The 24,129-nt window shown below is 36.2% G+C and overlaps 1 protein-coding gene across 2 annotated transcripts; it reads left to right on the forward strand.

Moving 5' to 3' along the window:
* The first annotated feature begins 1,303 nt into the window (after positions 1–1,303).
* On the forward strand, positions 1,304–23,885 carry proza (protein Z, vitamin K-dependent plasma glycoprotein a). Of its 2 annotated transcripts, none has more exons than XM_064315166.1 (9): positions 1,304–1,533; positions 2,745–2,921; positions 19,901–20,064; positions 20,346–20,370; positions 20,862–20,975; positions 21,164–21,304; positions 21,716–21,831; positions 22,189–22,306; positions 22,727–23,885. In XM_064315166.1, the coding sequence occupies exons 2-9, from the start codon at positions 2,846–2,848 to the stop codon at positions 23,257–23,259; spliced, it is 1,287 nt and encodes a 428-aa protein (XP_064171236.1). In that variant the 5' UTR covers positions 1,304–1,533; positions 2,745–2,845; the 3' UTR covers positions 23,260–23,885. The 2 variants fall into 2 exon arrangements, with proteins under 2 accessions (XP_064171236.1, XP_064171235.1); XM_064315165.1 differs by having other exon boundaries at positions 1,304–1,510.
* The last annotated feature ends 244 nt before the right edge of the window (positions 23,886–24,129 follow it).

The following is a 24,129-nucleotide window of genomic DNA, read 5'->3' on the forward strand; positions in this document are numbered from 1 at the left end:
CAGTATTTCTTCACTGTTCCTTTTTCATGGCCGACCGCATGCGGTCGATTTTAATAAAACTCGATTGGCTGCACAGTGAGTTCCAGGTTCCAGAATTCAAAATCACATTCTAGAGCATCTCAAGTTGGTGGCTGATGAATTCAGTGCTGTTTTAAACCATAAATATATGAAAGCGAGGGTGGGTAGCAGGTCCCTGTATGTGTTTGTGCACAAATGGAAGGACTGAGAACCATAGTATTACAGCATACTTTATGCATACTTATTCTTTATAGGAGGCCTTGCTGTAAACAACATGCAATATTTCTAACAGGGGAAATGGTAGTGGGGTATTCTGTGCAAAGTACCTTTTTTTCTCTAGCTAACGATTTTGTGGCATTTTTATTTGTTGGCAAGTATTTTCAATTTATTCTCTTGTATCAGCTGACAAATAATCCTCTTTTGAAATGCACCAGGAAATTTGATGAATGTACTTGCTACATACATAAGCCTGGTTTCAATCAACATTTTTTCCTTCACTTTGATTCTTGATTAAATTCAAATGCTTGCATTTTTCATGACAAACACAGTTTGGCGTGTTTGACAGCGACCAAAATTAATGTGTCAAGCCGAGACTGCGTGGAAAAAAAATCTTGAATTTAATTGCAAAAGTCAAAGGTGCAATATACAAGGTGGAATTATTTTTATTTTTTAATGTAAACATATACCCTGCTTCAATAGGATGGAGGGTAGAATGAGATTTCTGTGGACCAATTAGTGGCTCAAGAGGGATGCAGAACAGTAAAAATAAATCAGTTTCTCTCTCGGCAGCAAGAAAATTTAACTCATTCTGCCAGTGTAATAATAATGAATTGTAATAATATGTGTGTACTGTACAAATTAATTAGAAAGAGCATTTGCCATTTGCCTCAAGTGTACAGGATGAAACTCTGCTTGGAGAGTAACTACGCTACACATTACTTGACTAGCGCAAAAGAGGATGCCATTCGTTAAGGCAAGGTGAATTCATAAACTCGTCAGCCTAGAACCGTCATCATCTCCCGGTATACAAACAAGCAAATTCACTGATTTTCCCGAACTCCTTCAGGACGTTCAGTGAAATTCAGACGCGAGAAACTAGAAAGGCAAAACACCTCTGTCTTAACCTCGCATTCTCTTGTTTTTTTTTTTTTTTTTGCTGTTTGGCTCTGGACACTTTTATTCAATCTACCCATACCTCTTGTTTGTCAAAATTCAGCAGTTCTACTGTGAAAGCGCTGCTAAATCCCGTCCTTTGAAACGACATGTCTCCCTCCTGTGGCTAAATTGTTAAATTGCAATGGCCTGGCTGGACCGAGAACACTCGGAAGATTATTGCGCGTGATTGTTTTCAGATCTCGGAGATAAGCACTAGAAAGGCGTGGGCGACAGCAGCGGGTCAGGTTTGACGCATCAAAGAGGGCAGTTAGTGAGTCGCGACCAGAACTGCTAGGGATCAGCAATACCGCGACAGGATTCAGACACGGAATCGAAGGTCTGTACCAACGCAAAACGCACGTAAGCCGTTTGTCTGTCATCTTTGCAGCTACATGGCAACATTAAATGCACGCGCAGGAGTGTATAGCTAGCTGCGGGACATCGCAATTGCGTATGAATACTTTATTTACCAAGGTCACAATTATTCATCCTTTGCCGATAGGTTATATATTGTTATGAATCTGCTTTTTAATAAATCCACGTTTTTATACGCAATATAGAGTACTTAGATTATTTTCATTTTATTATGTAGCTTTTTAAGCATTTATGCGGCAGCAGTAACGGTAGCTAATTTCTGGACCGTTGAGTCAATGTTGTTTAAATAATAATAATTAAATAGATAACATTAGTGATTTGGGTGGGTTTTACCGTTGTACCATCGTCTTTGTCTTTTGTGGACATGCAGATTGTATAAAATGGTATTACAAAGTACACCACATGATGTCAGTATTGGAGCGATCACTTTAACGTTTTGGCTGGCCGTAGCTTACTCGTTTGTTACGTGTGGAATAACTCATCACAATAAAGTTCGTTTCAATGCCTTTTCGTATTTATGTCTGACCTGGCTGTTTATTTATTTAGAGAAAAAAGAAACTAATGGGAAATGAACATAATTATGTAAACAAATTTGACATTTTTCCCAGGATGAACTTTACTGCGTGTATTTCTGAAAGTATTTGTTTATAATACTAATTAAGGTTTCCTGGCTCTCATCTAAAAGAACAAATCCTTATCCAGGACGCGAACCTGCAATCTTTGGGTTTCAAGTATATTACATTATATTTACTTAGCTTATCCAGTGTGCCTTATAAAAATGGAGAACATCAGTGTTGGTCTCAGGAATGCAAGATCACTAAGAAAATTAAAAGAAATAAAAAAATTGAGTTAGACAAACAAACCGGCAATCATTATTATAAACACAAGTGAATACCAGTACAAGCTAAATGTATCCTTTCACAGAAATACCTATAACGTTACTATCACAGATGGAAATTCAAGAAGAATTTCTCCCGTGACCATGACCCAATTTTCCTACCCTTTCTTTTAAAAAGAATATACCACTCCAAAAGTACCACCCCACCCCGCCCTCCCCCCTTCCTCTGTGTTTCCCCTCTGCAGTCCAGTGGGTGGAGAGTGGGACCGTGGTCGAGTCTTCCTCTTGGGCTTTGGGGGGGTGGGGGGGGGGTGGCTACAACAGCCTGAAATGCGTTGTGATTTGTCCTTGTTTGCAGGGTGAACTTTGAACCCCGTGGGGTTGATTTGATATAGCGCACAGACCAGGGGCCGGGCCCAGAGCCTCTGAGACAGACGGCCACACAGCGTCGTCGCCACCATGGGCATCCCAGCCATCGCGCTTACTCTTAGCCTGCTGCTTGGCACGACCACCGCCCTGCCAGACCACCGCTCAGGTATGCCGCTGCCAAGAGGGTGTTGAAATAAGAAGGGGGGGCATTGTCATTTGAGTAGGTTTCTCTGCCCTGGGAGATGGAACCCATTTTCCTGTGCATGGTTTCACTTCCATTCAGTTGTGGGACGCTTCTGTGCAGAATTATTTGCAAATCAAAGAGCACCGTTTCTTTCTTATTGGTTCGCAAGAACAGAAAATGACAGTTGGTCCTGCTGGAGGCAGTGGCAATGTATATTTGGAGCCGTAGAACTGAAGCAGGTTTACTGTTAGCATAATCGGCTATCCTGTGAATCCTATGAAACTGTTCTGCATTAAATCTAGACGCTGATAGCTGGAGAAGGAAAAAAAAGGTTTGAGGTTTTAAGGGAGTTGTGATGAAGTCGGAAGAGGCCATGATAATCCTGTCTTCCTATGCTGATTGAAGATCCACTTCAGGGGGTGGGGGAGGGGCTCAGATAGACCCAGACTGAGGAACAGAGTGTTCCGGCCTTCCGTTCCATTCGCTCACAGGCAGGCCTTTTGTGCGGTCGATTCTCAGCCCTGCGTGCTTTGTACGACTTCCATGTTAGTTTCAAGAAATTTACCACCACCCCACCTCGCCCACCCACCATTGTGGTCAGCTTCGGTGCACTGAACAAAGTAGCACAACGACATCAGTTTAGAACTGATGCCAATAGCAACATAGTTGTTAGCAATGGATGCAACATGATTAGCAGGAGGTCATTTTTAGCATGCAGTGTCGTGTTAAACGGCGCAAAAGCCTATGAGTCGGTGTGACTCCCCCAGAAGCAAGAGGGGATTTGGGAACAACGCGCCCTTTTGCTTGTAGTGTGTGTACCATGGAGGGGTCAAAGTTAATGTGTGGCCGGTGTTTATATTTGTACAGCGCTGTTCTCGGTTTGGCTGAAGCAAACTGCGGGTTAATGAGTGTCATAGCAAAATTCATTTCAGAACCACTGTGCATGGGTTAGCAATATTTCTGCTATTGATCCAACTACTTCCTCCTTCATTAAGCTTGCTGGAACAACGTAGAATATTCCAGAACACAGGAACAGTGTAAATGCTACATAATTAATACATTTGGAAAATATTCTTATTATGGAAGAACCCATCCCCCCACCCAACAAACCAACCAAGGTCTTGTGACCTCATTTCAGATTTAAATGTATTTCACTGTAGAGTAAGCTTTCTTACATTATGTTACAGGTTAGTATTGTTTACAGACTGTAAGGGATGGATGCACTTTTTGGAGGCCAAGCACAAAGGGTGTTTGTTTCTTCTTCTTCTTCTTCTTCTTCTTCTTCTTCTTCTTCTTCTTCTTCTTCTTCTTCTTCTTCTTCTTCTTCTTCTTCTTCTTCTTCTTCTTCTTCTTCTTCTTCTTCTTCTTCTTCTTCTTCTTCTTCTTCTTCTTCTTCTTCTTCTTCTTCTTCTCCTTCTTCTCCTTCTCCTTCTCCTTCTCCTTCTCCTCCTCTTGCTAAAATTAAAATTTTGCAAGTATGTCTAATATGGCTGCAAATTTGTTATGCATAACTCCCATGCTACTGTTACGGTTAGGGTTACAGCTAGAGTTAGGGCTAGAGTTTGGGTTACAGCTAGGGTTGGGGTTTGAGTTACATCTACAACTAGAATTAGGGTTACAGCTAGGGTTAAGGTTAAGATTAAAGCTAGGGTTAGGGTTAGGGTTGCAGCTGCAGCTAGGGTTAGGGTTTGGGTTACAGCTAGGGTTAGGGTTAGGATTAGGATTACAGCTACAGTTAGGGTTAAGGTTTGGGTTACAACTAGGGTTAGGGTTACATCTACAGCTAGGGTTAAGGTTAGGATTAAAGCTAGAGTTAGGGTTAGGGTAACAGCTAAGGTTCGGGTTAGGGTTAGGATCAAAGCTAGGGTTATGGTTAGGGTTGCAGGTGCATATAAGGTTAGGGTTAGGTTTACAGCTAGAGTTAAGGTTAGGGTTACAGCTACAGTTAGGGTTAGGGTTTGGGTTACAGCTAGGGTTAGGGTTACATCTACAGCTAGGGTTAGAGTTACAGCTAGGGTTAAGGTCAGGATTAATGTTAGGGATAGCGGTAAGGTTGCAGCTGCAGCTAGGGTTAGTGTTTGGGATAAAGCTAGGGTTAGGTTAGTGTTTGGGTTACAGCTAGGGTTAAGGTTAGGGTTTAGGTTACAGCCTGGGTTATGGCTAGGGGTAGGGTTACGGCTAAGGTTAAGGTTATGGTTAGGGTTAGGGTTATGGATAGGGATAGGGTTACGGCTAAGGTTAGGATTACGACTTGGGTTAGGGTTAGGGTTAAGGTCATGGCTAGGGTTAGGGTTAGGGTTACGGCTAGGTTTTGGGTTACGTCTAGGGTTTGGGTTAAGGTTTCGGCTAGGGTTAGGGTTAGGGTTACGGCTAGGGTTAGGGTTAGGGTTACGGCTAGGGCTAGGGTTAGTGCTAGGGTTAGGGTTAGAGTTGCGGCTAGGTTTAGGGTTAGGGTTACGGCTAGGGTTTAGGTTAGGTTTACAGCTAGGTTTTGGGTTATGGCTAGGGTAAGGGTTAGGGTTATGGCTAGGGTTAGGGTTAGGGTTACGGCTAGGTTTAGGGTTAGGGTTCCGGCTAGGGTTAGGGTTAGGGTTACTGCTAGGGCTAGGGTTAGGGTTACTGCTAGGGTTAGGGTTAGGGTTGCGGTTAGGGTTAGGTTTACTGCTAAGGTTAGGGTTAGGGTTGCGGCAATGGTTAGGGTTAGGGTTAGGGTTACGGCTAGGGTTAGGGTTACGGCTAGGGTTAGGGTTAGGCTTCCCGCTAGGGTTAGGGTTAGGGTTACTGCTAGGGTTAGGGTTACACCTAGGGTTAGGGTTACGGCGAGCGTTAGGGTAAGGTTACAGCCTGGGTTAGGGTTAGGGTTACGGCTAGCGTTAGGGTTAATGTTTCGGCTATTGTTAGGGTTAGGGTTACGGCTAGGGTTAGGGTTAGGGTTACCACTAGGGTTAGCGTTAGGGTTACTGCTGTTTTTTAGGGTTAGGGTTAGGGTTACGGCTAGGGTTAGGGTTAGGATTAGGGTTAGGGTTACGGCTAATGTTAGTGTTTGGGTTACGGCTAGGGTTAGGGTTAGGGTTACTGCTATGGTTAGGGTTAGGGTTAGGGTTACTGCTATGGTTTGGGTTAGGGTTAGGGTTGCAACTAGGGTTAGGGTTAGGGTTACGGCTAGCGTTAGGGTTAAGGTTTCGGCTATTGTTAGGGTTAGGGTTACAGCTTGGGTTAGCGTTACGGCTAGCGTTAGGGTTAAGGTTTCGGTTAGGGTTAGGGTTAGGGTTACATCTAGGGTTAGGGTTAGGGTTTCCGCTAGGGTTAGGGTTAGGGTTACTGCTATGGTTTGGGTTAGGGTTAGGGTTTCGGCTAGGGTTAGGTTTAGGGTTATGGTTAGGGTTATTGCTATGGTTTGGGTTAGGGTTAGGGTTGCGACTAGGGTTAGGGTTAGGGTTACGGCTAGGGTTAGGGTTAGGGTTACTGCTAGGGTTAGGGTTAGGGTTACGGCTAGGGTTAGGGTTAGGGTTACTGCTATGGTTTGGGTTAAGGTTAGGGTTGGGTTAGGGTTAGGGTTAGGGTTTCGGCTAGGGTTAGGGTTAGGGTTACGGCTAGAGTTAGGGTTAGGGTTAGGGTTTCAGCTAGGGTTAGGGTTAGGGTTAGGGTTAATGCTATGGTTAGCGTTAGGGTTGCGACTAGGGTTGGGGTTCGGTTTTCGGCTATGGTTACGGTTCGGGTTACTGCTAGGGTTAGGGTTAGGGTCACGGCTAGGGTTAGGGTTAGGGTTACCGTTAGGGTTAGGGTTACAGCTATGTTAGGATTAAGGTTAGGGTTGCGATTAGGATTAGGGTTAGGGTTACGGCTAGGGTTAGGGTTAGGGTTACATCTAGGGCTAGGGTTAGGGTTACCGCTAGGGTTAGGGTTAGGGTTACTGCTATGATTAGGGTTAGGGTTAGGGTTGCGACTAGGGTTAGGGTTAGGGTTACTGCTATGGTTTGGGTTAGGGTTAGGGTTTCGACTAGGGTGCGGGTTAGGGTTACGGCTAGCGTTAGGGTTAATGTTTCGGCCAGGGTTAGGGTTACATCTAGGGTTAGGGTTAGGGTTACCGCTAGGGTTAGGGTTAGGGTTACTGCTATGGTTAGGGTTAGGGTTAGGGTTGGGACTAGGGTTAGGGTTAGGGTTACGGCTAGGGTTAGGGTTAGGGTTTCTGCTATGGTTTGGGTTAGGGTTAGGGTTACGGCTAGGGTTAGGGTTAGGGTTACAGCTAGAGTTAGGGTTAGGGTTACTGCTATGGTTTGGGTTAAGGTTAGGGTCGGGTTAGGGTTAGGGTTAGGGTTTCGGCTAGGGTTAGGGTTACGGCTAGGGTTAGGGTTAGGGCTAGGGTTAGGGTTAGGGTTACGGCTAGGGTTAGGGTTAGGGTTAGGGTTACAGCTAGGGTTAGGGTTAGGGTTACAGCTAGGGTTAGTGTTAGGGTTAATGCTATGGTTAGGATTAAGGTTGCGACTAGGGTTACGGTTAGGGTTTCGGCTAGGGTTAGGATTAGGGTTACAGCTAGGGTTTGGGTTAAGGTTACAGCTACGGTTAGGGTTAGGGCTACAGCTAGGTTTAATGCTAGGGTTAGTGCTTGAGTTTTTTTTTTTCCATTGGAGACGACTGTCTATGTGGAATGATGTATATTTTAGATACTTGCAGACATTCTTTTGTGACCAGTGAGCATTGCTCCAGCTGATACATGAGCTTTTGTTGGTTTGTGGTCTAAAGCAAGAGAATTTACTTACTGAAGTACCTGCAATGCTGCCTGCACAGTTATGTTATGTTTCCAATGGTTGTACATATGATCACATTATAGTGTTATCTCGCAATTACAGATGTAAGCATCAGCTTTAATGTGATGCTGGTATTACCTGAGAAGAATGGTCTGAGGTTGCATGTACTGTAGCAAATATTTCAAAGCAAAAATAAGGTTAAACATAATTTTAAAAAGTATAATCAGGGAATGTACACATGTACAACCTCTGGAGGCACAATGTCACAGTACAAGCTATTGTGCATTGCAGCATTGTAAAATACACTTCAAATGAACCCGAAATGACGTTCCTGAGAATTCCTAATTTTGAGATAAAAGGTTTTTGCCATTGATAGATTTAATGTGGCATGTTCCCACTATTGTTTCAGCCAATGTGTGGTACGATCCAATATGGTACACATGAAAAATATCTAATTATCACTAGGAAACAGGGGAGGAGGAATCAATATGTTTAGTGCTCCCTTGCAACAATACGCACACTGTTTAATGCTCCCTAGTTGCACAGGCAATAAATTGCTCTTGGGATCATTAAACCGTGTGAAGAGATATTATTCCTTATATCTGTCAGGTTATGGGTCATGATTTAGATAGCTTAGAGAATGGCAAAGCCTGTGTGCTTCATAAATGTGGCCATGAATGTTGGTGATTTACTGACATATAAAACTGGGCTTGTAGCTCAGAGACTACAAGTTCCGTCCCCAGGAGGGGTACTGCCCTCAAGCAAGGCACTTAGCCTAAATTGCATCAGAAAAAAATGCGACTTTTTAAATAGGTTGTGTGTTTAAAAAAAAACATAAATTCATTATATATTTTAAGCCATGTAAGTTGCTCTGGATAAGAGCATGTGCTGAAGGCTTAAATGTAAATGTACAATGAGAGAATTTTGACATCAGGAATAACGATGTGAGTGCAGACAGGATGATGAGAAAGCCAAATATAGGAAAAGCTTCACCCTGTTCTCCTGTTATGTAATGTATAGACTCCTGCTGTGTTACAGTTATCCCTTCTAAACCAGTTACCAATTAGTCTTTCCTGGATGCAACGTGAATAACTCATTAAAGAACATATCGGGTTGAAACATTAGTTCAGTGTGTATACCTGGAACCAGTGGTCTATTTGTGGTAAAGGCTGCCTGTTGACTTTTAAGATGAAGTCTTATCTGAGAATATTGTCGGTTTACAGTTGCTGTTTTGCTGTCCGGCACCCGCATCTCTGGTTTCACCATTAATTTTTGGAAATATGATGTATTCAATTATATTTCACTATAAATATCTGAAAACTCATTGTATTCAATTCAGATGTATTTCGTATATTTGATTAAATGAATTGAATACAATTAATTTTGTGGAGTTTATTGTGATAAAATGATTTCTCCACTGAATCAGAAAAATACAGAAGTCATACATACATAGTCTTATGTCCAAGAACTGAAAAAATTTGACAAATATGTGTTTTAACTGCTTGAATGAATACAGAAGGGAGAATATGTAATAAATATGAATAAATAAATAGAATACAAAGATTTTTCAGGCATTTATGGTGAAAAAATGATTTTGCACTGAATCAGAAAAATATAAAAGACTATAGTCTTATGTCCAAGAATTGAAAAAATGAGAAAATTTTTATTATATTTTACATTTGAATGGATACAGAATAGTGTATTTAGTAATTGATTAAATAAATTGAATACAATTAGTTTTTAGGATTTATGATGAAAAAATGATTTTTGCACTGAATCAGAAAAATATAAAAGACTATAGTCTTATGTCAAGAATTGAAAAAATGTAGAAGATTTTTATTTATATTTATGCAATTGAATGGATACAGAATAGGATGTATTTAGTAATTTGATTAAATAAATTGAATACAATTCGTTTTTGGAGTTTATGATGAATAAATCATTTTGAACTGAATCAGAAAATTCATAAGACTATAGTCTTATGTCCAAGAATTGAAAAAATTGACAAGTTTTATTGTGTTTTAACATTTGAATGGAACAGATTGGGAAAGAAAATATAAAATGAATAAATAAATAGAATACAAAATTTTCAGGATTTATGGTGAAAAAATGATTTTAGGACGAACTAGAAAAATATAAAAGACATAGTCTTATGTCCAAGATTGAAAAATGAGAAACATTTTATTTATATATTTATGCAATTAATGGATACAGAATAACGTATTTAGTAATTTGATTAAATAAATTGAATACAATTAGTTTTATGGATATTTATGATGAAAAAATGATTTTTGCACTGAATAAAAATATAAAAGACTATAGTCTTATGTCCAAGAATGAAAAATAGAAGATTTTATATTAATATTTTATCATTTGAATGGTACAGAATGGAATGTATTTAGTAAATTGATTAAATAAATTGAATACAATCGTTTTGTGGATTTATGGTGAAAAAATCATTTTTGAACTGAATAGATAATAAGACTATGTCTTATGTCCAATAATGAAAAAATTTGACAAGTTATATTGTTGTTTTAACTTTGAATTGACAAGATTGGAATGATTAATAAATATGAATAAATAAATAGAATACAAAACATTTTCAGGCATTTATGGTGAAAAATGATTTTGAGGCGAACTAGAAAAATATAAAAGACTATAGTCTTATGTCCAAGAATGAAAAAATGAGAAACATTTTATTATATATTCTATGCAATTGAATGGATACAGAATAAGATATTTAGTAATTTGATTAAATAAATTGAATACAATTGTTATGGATTTATGATGAAAAATATTTTTGCACTGATCAGAAAAAATAAAGACTATATCTCTATGTCAGAATAAAAATTTGACAAGTTCTATATGTGTGTTTTAACATTTATGGACACAGATTGGAATGATTAAAATATGAATAAATAAAATTGAATACAAAGATTTTCAGGCATTATGGTGAAAAGACTTTGAGCGAACTAGAAAAATATAAAAGACTATAGTCTTATGTCCAGAATTGAATGAGAAACTTTTATTTATATTTTTATGCAATTGAATGGATCAGAATAGTACGTATTTATGAATTTGATTAAATAAATTGAATTACAATTCGTTTATTGGATTTTATGGAATAAATATTTTGACTGAATCAGAAAATATAAAGACTATATCTTATGTCCAAGAATTGAAAAAATGAGAAATTTTATTTATATATTTTATGCAATTGAATGGATACAGAATAAGGATGTTATTTAGTAATATTGATTAAATAATTGAAAAATTTTTTGCAGGATTTATGGTGAAAAATATTTTGAACTGAACAGAAAATTTCATAAGATAAGTCTTATTCCAAGAACTGAAAAATTTGGACAGTTATTATTGTGTTTTAAAACCATTTGAATGGACAAGATTGGAATGATAATAAATATATAAATATAATAGAATGAAAAAGATTTTCAGGCATTTATGGTGAAAAATGATTTGGAGGAATAGAAAAATATAAAAGACTATAGTCTTATTCCAAGAATGGAAAAAAAAAACATTATTTATATATATATTAGATTGAATGGATACAGAAAATGACGTATTTAGTAATTTGATTAAATAATTGAATACAAACATTTTAGGATTTATGATGAAAAAATACTTTGAGCGAACTAGAAAAATATAAAGACTATAGTCTTATGTCCAAAATTGAAAAATGAAATTTATTAATATTCTATGCAATGAATGGATACAGAATATGTAGTATTAGTTGATTTGATAAATAAATTGAATAATTAGTTTTTGAATTTATGATGAAAAATATTTTTGCACTGAATCAGAAAATATAAAAGATATGTCTTATGTCCAAGAATGAACAAATAAGAAGATTTTATTATTTTTTCAATGAATGATCAGAATATGATTTAGTATTTGATTAAATAATTGAAACAATTGTTTGTGGAGTTTATGGTGAATAAATCATTTGACTGAATCAGAAAATTCATAGACTTGTCTTATGCCAGAACTGAAAAAATTTGAAAGTTCTATATGTGTTTTAAATTGAATGACACAGATTGGAAATGATGAATAATTGATAAATAAATAGAAAATTTTTCAGGATTTATGGTGAAAAATTGACTTTTGAGATAGAAAATATAAAGACTATAGTCTTATGTCCAGATGGAAAAATGAAACATTTTATTTATATTTCTATGTAATTGAATGGATACAGAATATACGTATTTAGTGATTTGATTAATAAATTGAATACAAAACATTTCAGCATTTATGGTGAAAAATGACTTTTGAGGCGAACTAGAAAATATAAAGACTATAGTCTTATGTCCAAGAATTGAAAAAATGAGAAACATTTTATTTATATTTCTATGCAATTGAATGGATACAGAATAGTACGTATTTAGTGAATTTGATTAAATAAATTGAATACAAAGTTTTAGGAATTTATGATGAAAAAATGATTTTTGCACTGAATAAGAAAAATATAAAAGACTATAGTCTTATGTCCAAGAATTGAAAAAATGAGAAGATTTTTATTTATATATTTTATGCAATTGAATGGATACAGAATAGGATGTATTTAGTAAATTTGATTAAATAAATTGAATACAATTCGTTTTGTGGAGTTTATGGCGAAAAAATCATTTTTGAACTGAATCAGATAATTTCATAAGACTATAGTCTTATGTCCAAGAACTGAAAAAATTTGACAAGTTCTATATGTGTGTTTTAACCATTTGAATGGACACAGATTGGGAAATGATTAATAAATATGAATAAATAAATAGAATACAAAACATTTTCAGGCATTTATGGTGAAAAAATGACTTTTGAGGCGAACTAGAAAAATATAAAAGACTATAGTCTTATGTCCAAGAATTGAAAAAATGAGAAACATTTTATTTATATATTCTATGCAATTGAATGGATACAGAATAGTACGTATTTAGTGAATTTGATTAAATAAATTGAATACAATTAGTTTTATGGAATTTATGATGAAAAAATGATTTTTGCACTGAATCAGAAAAATATAAAAGACTATAGTCTTATGTCCAAGAATTGAAAAAATTTGACAAGTTCTATATGTGTGTTTTAACCATTTGAATGGACACAGATTGGGAAATGATTAATAAATTGAATAAATAAATGAGATACAAAGATTTTTCAGGCATTTATGGTGAAAAAATGACTTTTGAAGCGAACTAGAAAAATATAAAGACTATAGTCTTATGTCCAAGAATTGAAAAAATGAGAAATTTTATTTTATTTTCTATGCATTGAATGGATTCAGAATAGTACGTATTTAGTGAATTTGATTAAATAAATTGAATACAATGATTTTGGAGTTTATGGTGAATAAATCATTTTTGAACTGAATCAGAAAATTCATAAGACTATAGTCTTATGTCCAAGAATTGAAAAATGAGAAGATTTTTATTTATATATTTTATGCAATTGAATGGATACAGAATAGTAGTATTTAGTAATTTGATTAAATAAATTGAATACAATTCGTTTTGTGGAGTTTATGGTGAAAAAATCATTTTTGAACTGAATCAGAAAATTTCATAAGACTATAGTCTTATGTCCAAGAACTGAAAAAATTTGACAAGTTCTATATGTGTGTTTTAACCATTTGAATGGACACAGATTGGGAAATGATGAATAAATATGAATAAATAAATAGAATACAAAGATTTTTCAGGCATTTATGGTGAAAAATTGACTTTTGAGGCGAACTAGAAAAATATAAAAGACTATAGTCTTATGTCCAAGAATGGAAAAAATGAGAAACATTTTATTTATATTTTCTATGTAATTGAATGGATACAGAATAGTACGTATTTAGTGAATTTGATTAAATAAATTGAATACAAAACATTTTCAGGCATTTATGGTGAAAAAATGACTTTTGAGGCGAACTAGAAAAATATAAAAGACTATAGTCTTATGTCCAAGAATTGAAAAAATGAGAAACATTTTATTTATATATTCTATGCAATTGAATGGATACAGAATAGTACGTATTTAGTGAATTTGATTAAATAAATTGAATACAATTAGTTTTATGGAATTTATGATGAAAAAATGATTTTTGCACTGAATCAGAAAAATATAAAAGACTATAGTCTTATGTCCAAGAATTGAACAAATAAGAAGATTTTTATTTATATTTTCTATGCAATTGAATGGATTCAGAATAGTACGTATTTAGTGAATTTGATTAAATAAATTGAATACAATTCGTTTTGTGGAGTTTATGGTGAATAAATCATTTTTGAACTGAATCAGAAAATTTCATAAGACTATAGTCTTATGTCCAAGAACTGAAAAAATTTGACAAGTTCTATATGTGTGTTTTAACCATTTGAATGGACACAGATTGGGAAATGATGAATAAATATGAATAAATAAATAGAATACAAAGATTTTTCAGGCATTTATGGTGAAAAATTGACTTTTGAGGCGAACTAAAAAAATATAAAGACTATAGTCTTATGTCCAAGAATGAAAAAATGAGAACATTTTATTTATATTTTCTATGAATTGAATGGATACAGAATAGTAGTATTTAGTGAATTTGATTAAATAAATTGAATACAAACTATTTTCAGGCATTTATGGTGAAAAAATACTTTTGAGGCGAACTAGAAAAATATAAAAGACTATAGTCTTATGTCCAAGAATTGAAAAAATGAGAAACATTTTATTTATATATTCTATGCAATTGAATGGATACAGAATAGTACGTATTTAGTGAATTTGATTAAATAAATTGAATACAATTAGTTTTATGGAATTTATGATGAAAAAATGATTTTTGCACTGAATCAGAAAAATATAAAAGACTATAGTCTTATGTCCAAGAATTGAACAAATAAGAAGATTTTTATTTATATATTTTATGCAATTGAATGGATACAGAATAGGATGTATTTAGTAAATTTGATTAAATAAATTGAATACAATTCGTTTTGTGGAGTTTATGGTGATAAAATCATTTTTGAACTGAATCAGAAAATTTCATAAGACTATAGTCTTATGTCCAAGAACTGAAAAAATTTGACAAGTTCTATATGTGTGTTTTAACCATTTGAATGGACACAGATTGGGAAATGATTAATAAATATGAATAAATAAATAGAATACAAAGATTTTTCAGGCATTTATGGTGAAAAATTGACTTTTGAGGCGAACTAGAAAAATATAAAAGACTATAGTCTTATGTCCAAGAATTGAAAAAATGAGAAGATTTTTATTTATATTTTCTATGCAATTGAATGGATACAGAATAGGATGTATTTAGTGAATTTGATTAAATAAATTGAATTCAATTCGTTTTGTGGAGTTTATGGTGAATAAATCATTTTTGAACTGAATCAGAAAATTTCATAAGACTATAGTCTTATGTCCAAGAATTGAAAAAATTTGACAAGTTCTATATGTGTGTTTTAACCATTTGAATGGACACAGATTGGAAATGATTATAAATATGAATAAATAAATAGAATACAAAGATTTTAGGCATTTATGGTGAAAAAATGACTTTTGACGAACTAGAAAAATATAAAAGACTATAGTCTTATGTCCAAGAATTGAAAAAATGAGAAACATTTTATTTATATTTTCTATGCAATTGAATGGATACAGAATAGTACGTATTTAGTGAATTTGATTAAATAAATTGAATACAATTCGTTTTGTGGAGTTTATGGTGAATAAATCATTTTTGAACTGAATCAGAAAATTTCATAAGACTATAGTCTTATGTCCAAGAACTGAAAAAATTTGACAAGTTCTATATGTGTGTTTTAACCATTTGAATGGACACAGATTGGGAAATGATGAATAAATATGAATAAATAAATAGAATACAAAGATTTTTCAGGCATTTATGGTGAAAAATTGACTTTTGAGGCGAACTAGAAAAATATAAAAGACTATAGTCTTATGTCCAAGAATTGAAAAAATGAGAAACATTTTATTTATATTTTCTATGTAATTGAATGGATACAGAATAGTACGTATTTAGTGAATTTGATTAAATAAATTGAATACAATTAGTTTTATGGAATTCATGATGAAAAAATGATTTTTGCACTGAATCAGAAAAATATAAAAGACTATAGTCTTATGTCCAAGAATTGAAAAAATGAGAAACATTTTATTTATATATTCTATGCAATTGAATGGATACAGAATAGTACGTATATAGTGAATTTGATTAAATAAATTGAATACAATTAGTTTTATGGAATTTATGATGAAAAAATGATTTTTGCACTGAATCAGAAAAATAGAAAAGACTATAGTCTTATGTCCAAGAATTGAAAAAATGAGAAGATTTTTATTTATATATTTTATGCAATTGAATGGATACAGAATAGGATGTATTTAGTAAATTTGATTAAATAAATTGAATACAATTCGTTTTGTGGAGTTTATGGTGAAAAAATCATTTTTGAACTGAATCAGAAAATTTCATAAGACTATAGTCTTATGTCCAAGAACTGAAAAAATTTGACAAGTTCTATATGTGTGTTTTAACCATTTGAATGGACACAGATTGGGAAATGATTAATAAATATGAATAAATAATAGAATACAAGATTTTTCAGGCATTTATGGTGAAAAATTGACTTTTGAGGCGAACTAGAAAAATATAAAAGACTATAGTCTTATGTCCAAGAATTGAAAAAATGAGAAACATTTTATTTATATTTTCTATGCAATTGAATGGATACAGAATAGTACGTATTTAGTGAATTTGATTAAATAAATTGAATACAATTAGTTTTATGGAATTTATGATGAAAAAATGATTTTTGCACTGAATCAGAAAAATATAAAAGACTATAGTCTTATGTCCAAGAATTGAAAAAATGAGAAACATTTTATTTATATTTTCTATGCAATTGAATGGATTCAGAATAGTACGTATTTAGTGAATTTGATTAAATAAATTGAATACAATTCGTTTTGTGGAGTTTATGGTGAATAAATCATTTTTGAACTGAATCAGAAAATTTCATAAGACTATAGTCTTATGTCCAAGAATTGAAAAAATGAGAAGATTTTTATTTATATATTTTATGCAATTGAATGGATACAGAATAAGATGTATTTAGTAAATTTGATTAAATAAATTGAATACAATTCGTTTTGTGGAGTTTATGGTGAAAAAATCATTTTTGAACTGAATCAGAAAATTTCATAAGACTATAGTCTTATGTCCAAGAACTGAAAAAATTTGACAAGTTCTATATGTGTGTTTTAACCATTTGAATGGACACAGATTGGGAAATGATTAATAAATATGAATAAATAAATAGAATACAAAGATTTTTCAGGCATTTATGGTGAAAAAATGACTTTTGAGGCGAACTAGAAAAATATAAAAGACTATAGTCTTATGTCCAAGAATTGAAAAAATGAGAAACATTTTATTTATATATTCTATGCAATTGAATGGATACAGAATAGTACGTATTTAGTGAATTTGATTAAATAAATTGAATACAATTAGTTTTATGGAATTTATGATGAAAAAATGATTTTTGCACTGAATCAGAAAAATATAAAAGACTATAGTCTTATGTCCAAGAATTGAAAAAATGAGAAGATTTTTATTTATATATTTTATGCAATTGAATGGATACAGAATAGGATGTATTTAGTAAATTTGATTAAATAAATTGAATACAATTCGTTTTGTGGAGTTTATGGTGAAAAAATCATTTTTGAACTGAATCAGATAATTTCATAAGACTATAGTCTTATGTCCCATAACTGAAAAAATTTGACAAGTTCTATATGTGTGTTTTAACCATTTGAATGGACACAGATTGGGAAATGATTAATAAATATGAATAAATAAATAGAATACAAAGATTTTTCAGGCATTTATGGTGAAAAAATGACTTTTGAGGCGAACTAGAAAAATATAAAAGACTATAGTCTTATGTCCAAGAATTGAAAAAATGAGAAACATTTTATTTATATTTTCTATGCAATTGAATGGATACAGAATAGTACGTATTTAGTGAATTTGATTAAATAAATTGAATACAATTAGTTTTATGGAATTTATGATGAAAAAATGATTTTTGCACTGAATCAGAAAAATATAAAAGACTATAGTCTTATGTCCAAGAATTGAAAAAATGAGAAACATTTTATTTATATATTCTATGCAATTGAATGGATACAGAATAGTACGTATTTAGTGAATTTGATTAAATAAATTGAATGGATACAGAATAAGATGTATTTAGTAAATTTGATTAAATAAATTGAATACAATTCGTTTTGTGGAGTTTATGGTGAAAAAATCATTTTTGAACTGAATCAGAAAATTTCATAAGACTATAGTCTTATGTCCAAGAATTGAAAAAATAAGAAGATTTTTATTTATATATTTTATGCAATTGAATGGATACAGAATAGGATGTATTTAGTAAATTTGATTAAATAAATTGAATACAATTCGTTTTGTGGAGTTTATGGTGAAAAAATCATTTTTGAACTGAATCAGAAAATTTCATAAGACTATAGTCTTATGTCCAAGAACTGAAAAAATTTGACAAGTTCTATATGTGTGTTTTAACCATTTGAATGGACACAGATTGGGAAATGATTAATAAATATGAATAAATAAATAGAATACAAAGATTTTTCAGGCATTTATGGTGAAAAAATGACTTTTGAGGCGAACTAGAAAAATATAAAAGACTATAGTCTTATGTCCAAGAATTGAAAAAATGAGAAACATTTTATTTATATATTCTATGCAATTGAATGGATACAGAATAGTACGTATTTAGTGAATTTGATTAAATAAATTGAATACAATTAGTTTTATGGAATTTATGATGAAAAAATGATTTTTGCACTGAATCAGAAAAATATAAAAGACTATAGTCTTATGTCCAAGAATTGAAAAAATGAGAAACATTTTATTTATATATTCTATGCAATTGAATGGATACAGAATAGTACGTATTTAGTGAATTTGATTAAATAAATTGAATACACTTAGTTTTATGGAATTTATGATGAAAAAATGATTTTTGCACTGAATCAGAAAAATATAAAAGACTATAGTCTTATGTCCAAGAATTGGTCAAATTCTATATATGTGTTTTACCCACTTGAATGAATACAGATTGGGGAATATGTAATAAATGTGAAAGAACTGAAAAAAGGAAACAAATTCTATATATGTTTTATAGATTTTAATGGTTACACAATAGGAAATATGTGTGTCTGCTTCTGTCTCGCTCGTCTTTATTGATGATATAACAGAAGATAGCAGGATGATTTGGGTGGAGTACAGACAGATTTGTTCTGGATATGTACAAAGAAAGTCCTCCTCCCTCATTAACCGGCGAACCATACTGGCAGCAAGACAATGACCCCAAACACACAATCAACAACCAAAGCATTCATCAATGGACAAAAGTGGAACATTTTGGACTGACCGAGCAGGCATGCGTTCACGTGCTGAAGAGGAGGGCTGAAGACAGAGAATAAATTGAATATAAAAGGCAGAGTAAATTGAGAGCAAAATGCCTAAGACTATAGTTGTATATCCAATAAGTGAAAAAATAATAATAATCAAAAGTGTGCTTCACCAAAAAAACAAAATACATGAGGCACTTATAACCATACTCTAATCCTGCCCAAACACTGACCTAACCATGAATCAAAACAATTATTTTGAAATATATATATATATATATATATATATATATATATATAATTTCAGTTACACATACATTTTACATATGATTACATTTGACATATTACATTTTTCATATTAATCAATCGTATGTTGTACACTACATTTTCACTCAGGTGCTATTCTCTTGTGAGGAACTCAACCAGTAGACATCAGTAAAATATCAAGCTTTATTTTATAACTGTGTTTTTACTATTCAAATTTAATTACATATGACCTATTACTTTTACCTTTCACTTGGAAGTGTCCTACTCTTGAGCAATGTACATAAATTTACTTAAAAATATTAATTTAGAAAATTTAAAAAAAGGATTTATTTTGATTTAAATTATAAGGTATATTGCTTCAGCAAAATGTTTTCACAGAAGAATCACTTCAGTGAACAAATTTTATCTTTTATGAATTTGTAATTGCTTTTGGGAGCCCTTGGGTGTTATGGAGTGTTATATAATGCCTGTGGTCCTGTCTCCCAGTTTTCATTGAGAAACAGGATGCCAGTGCCGTCATGTCCCGACACAGGAGGGCCAATGTCGGCAACGAGGAGACCCTCATGACTGCCAACCTGGAGCGCGAGTGCGTGGAGGAGGTGTGCAACTACGAGGAGGCCCGTGAGATCTTCAAGGACTCCTACCGCACGGTGGGTACCCGCTGCTGCCGTGCCCTGTAGGGGGCGCTGTAGGCAGTGTACCACTGTACCACTATTCAACATGGCGCTGGGCGGCTCGGTCACTGCGTGGCACCGCAGGGAACTGGACCTGCAGCTCAGTGTCAACTGCAGTAAAAACAGTTTTAAAATGCATGTGGTGGGCTGAAGGTAAGCAGACTGTGAGGAAGACTGACGTCATTTTCTTTGAAGTCGTTTTCCTTTTTTTTTTTTTTTTTGAAAATCTTACTGAACTTGTGCTTTTGTCTTTCCAGGACATTTTCTGGTCTGTGTATGTCGGTGAGTACAGAGTGTTCGTGGTATGTGTACATAGACAGGGCTCCAGTGTTTAGTTCCAATTGAGGGGTCCCTGACCTTCAACCTTTTGACCCTAAAGCCACACATCCTCTGACGAAATTACCAGGCATCGCTCTCGCCTCCCACATTCGGCCACTTGTGGGCGTGTTTTCCATTTTTAAAACAGCGTTCCTTAAATGAATACCGATCATATATTCTGGAAATCCCTACACAGCAATAAATAACAAGTTCTTAACAGAACTATGTGGAATGGGGGGTGGGGGGGATTGGTTATCGCACCATGTTTCCCGTCTTTTCGGTCGCTCCTCCCACTCGCCTCGAATTGCCAGCTATCCCAGCATGCCTTGCAGATGCGAAAAAAAAACCGGGCTCCCATTGACATGAATGGAGGCGATAACGAAGTCTCTTCCCGTCGGAGGACGTGTGGCTGTACACTGACCCCCGCCCCGCCCTGTCTGCATCCCCATGCGCAGACGGAGACCAGTGCCTGGGAAACCCCTGCAAGAACGGGGCCATGTGCTCGGACAGCGTGGGCGGCTACGACTGCGTCTGCAAGTCGGGCTTCTCCGGGGCCCTCTGCGAGACGGGTGAGCGTCCCGCCGGCCGCTGGGGCACCTCAAATAGTCCGAAATAGTCCGCTGCGATGACCCCACACCAGTCCCGCGCACGGGCGCGCGATGAGGGCCTGTTCGTTTATTCGCATGAGGCCCACCGACCCAGGCCCCTGACGTTTCAGCCGATCCCATCTCTTCTCTTGTCCCCAAACCCTGTGCAGACCAGACCGTCTGCATCCCGGACAAGACCAAGGGCTGCAGCCAGTTCTGCAAGCCGGGGTACCAGTCCTACGAGTGCTCCTGTGCCACAGGCTGGAAGGTCAAGGATAAGTTGAAGGACAAGGAGAAGTGTATTCCTGCTGGTGGGTGTTGCTCCAGCTCTCTGTCATACTGAGTCTTCCTCCTAGGAGCAGATGGAGAGGAGGAGGGTGTTATTATTATTGTTATTATTCATTATTTAATATTATTTTTTATTTAATTACCCCAACATCCTTCTGACTGCACTACTTCCTTTTATTACTGTTTTTTACATTAGTGGCCAGAACTTGCAGATTCAGATAATAAATACCTTTGCATTCTCTCTCTCTCTCTCTCTCTCTCTCTCTCTCTCTCTCTCGCTCTCAGTCATTCTCATCTGACCTCATTCCGTTTCTCTTTTAAATGTCACACGGTTGCTGTGTAAAAATGTAAACCTATCTCTCTCGCTCTCCCGCCTTCTCACTTGATCTTTGACCTCTCTCTTGCCCCTCCCCCACCCAACCCCTGGTCTTCAGTGGCATACCCTTGCGGAAAGGTGGACAGTCTAAGTCAGTGGGACAGGAGGAGGTCCGCCAACATCCGCAGTGGCTATGAGGGACTGAGCTGCAACGCAGGGGAGTGTCCCTGGCAGGTAGCTACCTTTCCCCTCAAAACACTGTTCTCCAAACCTCTCCTCAACCCAGTCCTCTCTCTCTCTCTCTCTCTCTCTCACTCTGTCACTCTCAATGGATTTAAACAATTAAAATAGAGTCTATTAGCTTTGCGGGAGGCTTTAAAAAATATATATATATTTTAGAAAGCTGAAGACCAATTCCATCCACCCAAAAATAAAATATGATAGTTATAAGTTATGACATGATAAGTTGTGAGAATGAGTGACAGAGTGGTTATCTCTTGGTTGCTTTATTTCCGCTATGACTGCACTGTGTTGCTGAGTTTCCGCTGAGTCCCTGCATCCCTACTGCGCTTCTGTCTCTCTGGAACCCAGGCGCTGCTGCGCAACGAGGAGCTGAACTGGTTCTGCAGCGGGGTCATCCTGAAGGAGAACCTGGTCCTGACCACGGCGCAGTGCGCTACCAAGTACAGCCGCTTCCACCTGGCCGTGGGTGAGTGCAGCCCGCAGCAATGCCGTCGGACGCCGGCCTTGTGCCCGCGCTGCAAACCTCCACCGCGTGTGCTAAGCTCAGACTAGCACAGGCTAACTCAGGCTAGCACAGGCTTGCTAAGGCTAGCCCTGGAGGGGGTAAAATAAGCAAGTGCACGATGCTGCAGCAGCTAACCGCTCTGTTTGTGTTACACAAATCAAAGAAGAGAAGTACATCCAATTTTTGTGAAGTAACACAGGGTAAAAAATGAATTCAAGGCAAGGGAAAAAGAACAGGTCGGCAGACTAAGGCTATAACTGCGCAGTGCTTTAGTGTCCCCTGTGACTTATTTGCAAAAAATATTTTACCTGAGGTTTTCGCCCAATGAACCGGGTCCCCAAAGTAATTCTGGTCCCCTGTGCTGTCCTCTGTCCGACGCAGGCAAGAGGGTGAAGGAGTTTGAGGAGGGCGAGCAGACCCTGCAGATGAAGAAGGTGACCCCGCACCCCCTGTACGTGGAGGGTCGCCCCGGCAACGACCTGGCGGTGGTGGAGCTGAGCGAGCGCATCGCGTTCAAGAGGACCGTGCTGGCGGCCTGCCTGCCGGAGCGGGACTTCGCCGAGGGCGTGCTGATGACGGGCGAGTACGACGCGGCGGTCACCGGCTGGAGGGACGCGCCGGAAGGTTCCGCCGACGTGGAGGGCAGCCTGACGCTCAACCACCTGGCCTACGAGCCGCTGACGGAGTGCAGGGCGCGCCACGCCGGCCTGGTCACCAACAAGATGTTCTGCACCACGCCCCGGGCCAAGGCCGACTGCGCCCTGGGGCCCGGCAGCGCCGCCGTCACCCTCTACCGCGAAGTCTTCTTCCTCACCGGCGTGCTGAGCCGGCCCCCGGGACACAGCTGCCAGCAGGGCTACGTCTTCCAGAAGGTCTCGCGCTTCCTGCCCTGGCTGCAGCCGTTCATGGCGTGAAGAGGCGGAGGTGGAGCTGAGAAGGAGAGGAGGCGGGGCTTATGAGTAAGGGAGGAGGGGCCGAGGAAGGTGCGGTGCATTGTGAATGGGGAGGAGCTAGGGAAGGGAATGGTTCTCGACATCAGGACTCAGAGGAGTCCTTGTGTGTTATTAGCCTCATCTTTAAAGCAGGCCTTCACATTTTCCCTGTTTAGTGCTCAGCATTAATGACACTTATAGCATTGTTCTAACTGTCTTTCCACTTTTTCACTGTCCTTTGCACAAGAGATGACATAGCATGTTAACGGGCTTGAGCAACATCTCTGTGTTAGCAGATGTTTTGAGCTGAATCGGTTTTTTTTTCTTTTGTAGTTCTCCACTTCCTCCACAGGGTGGAGCTCTATCATCTAAATATTGTAAAACGTCACTGTTGAGTAACAGCTCTAAACATGAAAAATAGAACAGCATACATTTATTATTATTAATCAGTTATTATTATTATCAGTTTTAAAAAGATATATATATCTGTTTAGGTCTGACCATGTCACTACTTTGTTTCTACTGTTCTTAGCCAGCTGTTAAACATGTAATAAACCCAATGTTAGACATAATATTAGTGATGAATGAAATAAATAATGTAGCTCTGACTGAAGTGACTCATGCGTTGGTGTCGGCTGCATTATCAGGTGCGATTAAGACCGAAATATTAATAATTAATCCCTCTCTGTTTCGAACTGAAAGCTTAAACCAGTGCACCTGCCGCTGGAGCTAGCAGTTCTGTGAATGAGCACTAGAGATAGCGGGGATGTCCGGGGGCCATTGTGAGCTTTTAAGGGGGGGGGGGGGGTGGTTTAGAGGGAGGAGGGACGATAAGAACAACATGTTCTAATA

The sequence above is a fragment of the Anguilla rostrata genome, chromosome 17 (assembly GCF_018555375.3).
Source record: "Anguilla rostrata isolate EN2019 chromosome 17, ASM1855537v3, whole genome shotgun sequence".
Lineage (NCBI taxonomy): Eukaryota > Metazoa > Chordata > Actinopteri > Anguilliformes > Anguillidae > Anguilla > Anguilla rostrata.